Source organism: Pyxicephalus adspersus, chromosome 4 (genome assembly GCF_032062135.1).
Source record: "Pyxicephalus adspersus chromosome 4, UCB_Pads_2.0, whole genome shotgun sequence".
Taxonomy (NCBI): domain Eukaryota; kingdom Metazoa; phylum Chordata; class Amphibia; order Anura; family Pyxicephalidae; genus Pyxicephalus; species Pyxicephalus adspersus.
Window position 1 is genome coordinate 68,490,940 of NC_092861.1, and position 3,015 is coordinate 68,493,954.

Genomic DNA, 3,015 nt, shown 5'->3' on the forward strand with positions numbered 1-3,015 from the left:
TTTATCCTAATATTAGGTATTAAGCGTTAAACTGCAAAATTGGAACCATTTCTATTTGTGGCAGTGGCATTAATACAGATTTCCTTTATTCATGTGAAAGTCATTACCACCGCCCACACATTAGTATAGGCAGTATTCTGTGCAAAGTCTTTCTCTCTGTATAAAAATAATCTTCCATATACCTCACTATGAAAACAGCAGTGTAAGGGGATTCTGTTTTATTCTGTGGGAAGTAATCCTATACAGTGTACCCTTCTATGTCTGACTCACTTGTGGCTAGGGCATATTTTCCACATTATCATTAGCTTACTTCACGTCTAAACTCATCAGTGAGGGTGTGGTACATACTTTGTACTTTACAGACTCATCCCACAATCATACAAGCTCCTGAAATGTGTCCATCTGTTGTTTTCAGCACAGGTATGTATTGTATTCATCGCCAGCATGGGAATTACCAGTGTACATTACAAGAGCTCAGCAGCCATGTACAGTGTCAGCAGAGAAATGGGAAGGGGTGGGGATGTATCTGGGCTGACTGTATGAATCACTGACTGCTGTGCATATTAACACAACTTACTTCTTTACTCCAATAAGAACTTCCTGAAGATTAAATAAAAATAAAGCCTCTGGAGAAATACAAGAATAAAACAGCCTGCGGAGAACGTGAAACTGACTGAACAAGATGCTGCTGAAGGGCCTTCTCATTTTCCCTCCCATTCTTTGCCTCTTGTCATCATATGCAACAGCAGGGTAGGAAACATTATGTTTTTTTGTCTCAATGGGTATTGTTACATGAATCGGAAAAAGTAACTATATTCTACCTAAATTAGTTGCTGTCTTATTTAAGTGCAATTGTCGATGTCACTGGCACGGTGACGTGGAATACTGGGGGTTCTGTTAAGGCTTACACACGTTATTTGTTTTCCATGTGCAAGCTCTAACTTTTTATTGGGTTTTATAACTAGAAAGTTAACCATGAACATGCAAGTCATGTTTATGTTATAATTATCAGGAACTGCACATAAGTCACAAATTATACATGCACAGTGGAAAGTATAAAACATATTTCATAAAAGCAAAGCTATAAACTTTTATACCACACTATGAGATTGTACTTGTCACATGTATGGTATAAATGTAATTTATTTCCAATCCGGTTAACGTTGCTTTTGCAGATGTCAAGGATTTAACAGCTTTTCTAAGCTTTCTAAGAAGAAAGTTTTCCCAGCCTTGCAAAAATAAAATAGTGCAGCCCATCTGTTTGGCTGAAAAGAGACAAATGCTGCAGATGTCTTGTTGTGTTAAGTGTGTCCAAAAATAGCTGTCAGCCATTTATGAGTAACCCTTGCATGGACATTAATTACAACCAAAGCTGAATTTCACTTTTCAGATCAAAACTATTGAAATAGAGGTTATTTTTCTTGCTGGGCTATTTACAAGGATGAATTTGAGATGCTGAACACATCCTCACTTTACTCCAGGCAAAGCTGCTAAATGGCTTTAGCATTGTGTTAGTGAAAAATGTCTTTCCTCCAGTTCAACAAAGCTATTAAAGACACCATCTCTGTGGAGACAAAATTAAAATTTTCCCTGTGGTTTTACCAACCCATCTCCATGCTTTTCTTCCCCAAATGTATACCATATGTAATTTCAGGTTCTGCAGGCAGGCACAGGTGTACTCTGCTTCTGATAAGCCTGGCCAACATTTCCGTTTTGATATTATGGAAAATAGCCACAAAAACCTTCCTCTCTTTTGGCAACTCTAGGAAAACAGTCAGTGCCTCCCGATGAACATAGGGTTACAGTAAATGTTACTGTAACTCACTAGAAAGACAATGCCAAGTCTACTCCAAAGCAGATCTGAAACAGTCACAACACATGTATAAACAATTTGCTGCCAACAGTGCACACACATTGCAGCAGGGATGGGTTTACTCTCTGTCCATTTGTGGAATGACATTCTGTAACTTCTCTACAAATAACTTGCAATGACAGCCACTTTGACAAAGCTGTGCAAGTGTATCTGTGCCAGTTCTATTGTTCTACGTATAGTGGAGGTCTGTAACAGTAGAAGGAATCTAACAACATGTAGCTGGACCATAGCCAAACACCCTAGCCTGGCAAACCATTAATACCTTAGGCCAGTAAACAAAATACATTTGTGCCTCCCCACCATTCAGCATAGTACCAATTACCTCAAATAGGTCATCTATATAAATATATATATTGTGGGATCGCCCGTAGCAACGGGGTCTTTCAAAGCAGGAAACAGGGCCAGCAGGTTTTAAGAGCACCAAGGGTTTATTTCACTTCACTATTTACACACAAAACAGGCAAAATAAAACAAACAGTAAAAAGAAAGCCTGGCCACTTGGCCACTAACTCACTGTTAGTTCCCTTAACTAGCGGTCCAGCCCAAACTAGTATTGTTCAGGACTCTAAGGCCCAAACCATATATCCTTTGCAATGGTCTGTGTCTTTACTCACAGTTCCCAGTTCCCCTTGAACCTCCTCCCAGCTCAGCAGCCAAGACAGAGCCCCAGGAATAAGCAGGCTAGGTTTATATCCCCAGCCTAAATTCCAAGATGCATTTCAGGTGAGACAGTTACACCTGATCATACGCAGGCCTCTTTAACTCCCCTACATGGCCAAGAAGCCTGGTACTTCAAACCCTACCTTCAGGTTAAAAGGAAAACTAAACAGAAAAATACTCTGTGTATAACCTGTATCTGGGGCAAATGTACCTGTCATCCTGGATGAAACCCTGTGATTTATTTGGCCAGCTGTTACATACCCCCTCCTCTTGTTTCAACCTTAGGGTTGGGAGGCTAGTACATAGGCATGAACCCGAGATAAAGCATCGGCATTTCCCACCAGGATGATAGTTGACAGTAAAACTAAAATCTTGAAGGGCTAAGAACCATCTATTAACCACCTAGCCGGTATGCCCGTACGAAGGTCGGGCAAAAAAAAATGGCTAGGATGGTTAACCCCGTAATTTTGTCACATCCTTAC

At 40.2% G+C, this 3,015-nt stretch overlaps 1 protein-coding gene across 1 annotated transcript in view; it reads left to right on the forward strand.

Moving 5' to 3' along the window:
• The first annotated feature begins 299 nt into the window (after positions 1 to 299).
• Positions 300 to 3,015, forward strand: part of LOC140328729 (CD109 antigen-like) — an 80,522-nt gene continuing 77,806 nt past the window's right edge. Inside the window, exons 1-2 of the mRNA XM_072408526.1 lie at positions 300 to 420; positions 595 to 750. Coding sequence (XP_072264627.1) covers positions 683 to 750 — 68 coding nt within the window. The 5' untranslated portion in view covers positions 300 to 420; positions 595 to 682. The remainder of the gene's footprint in view (positions 421 to 594; positions 751 to 3,015) is intronic.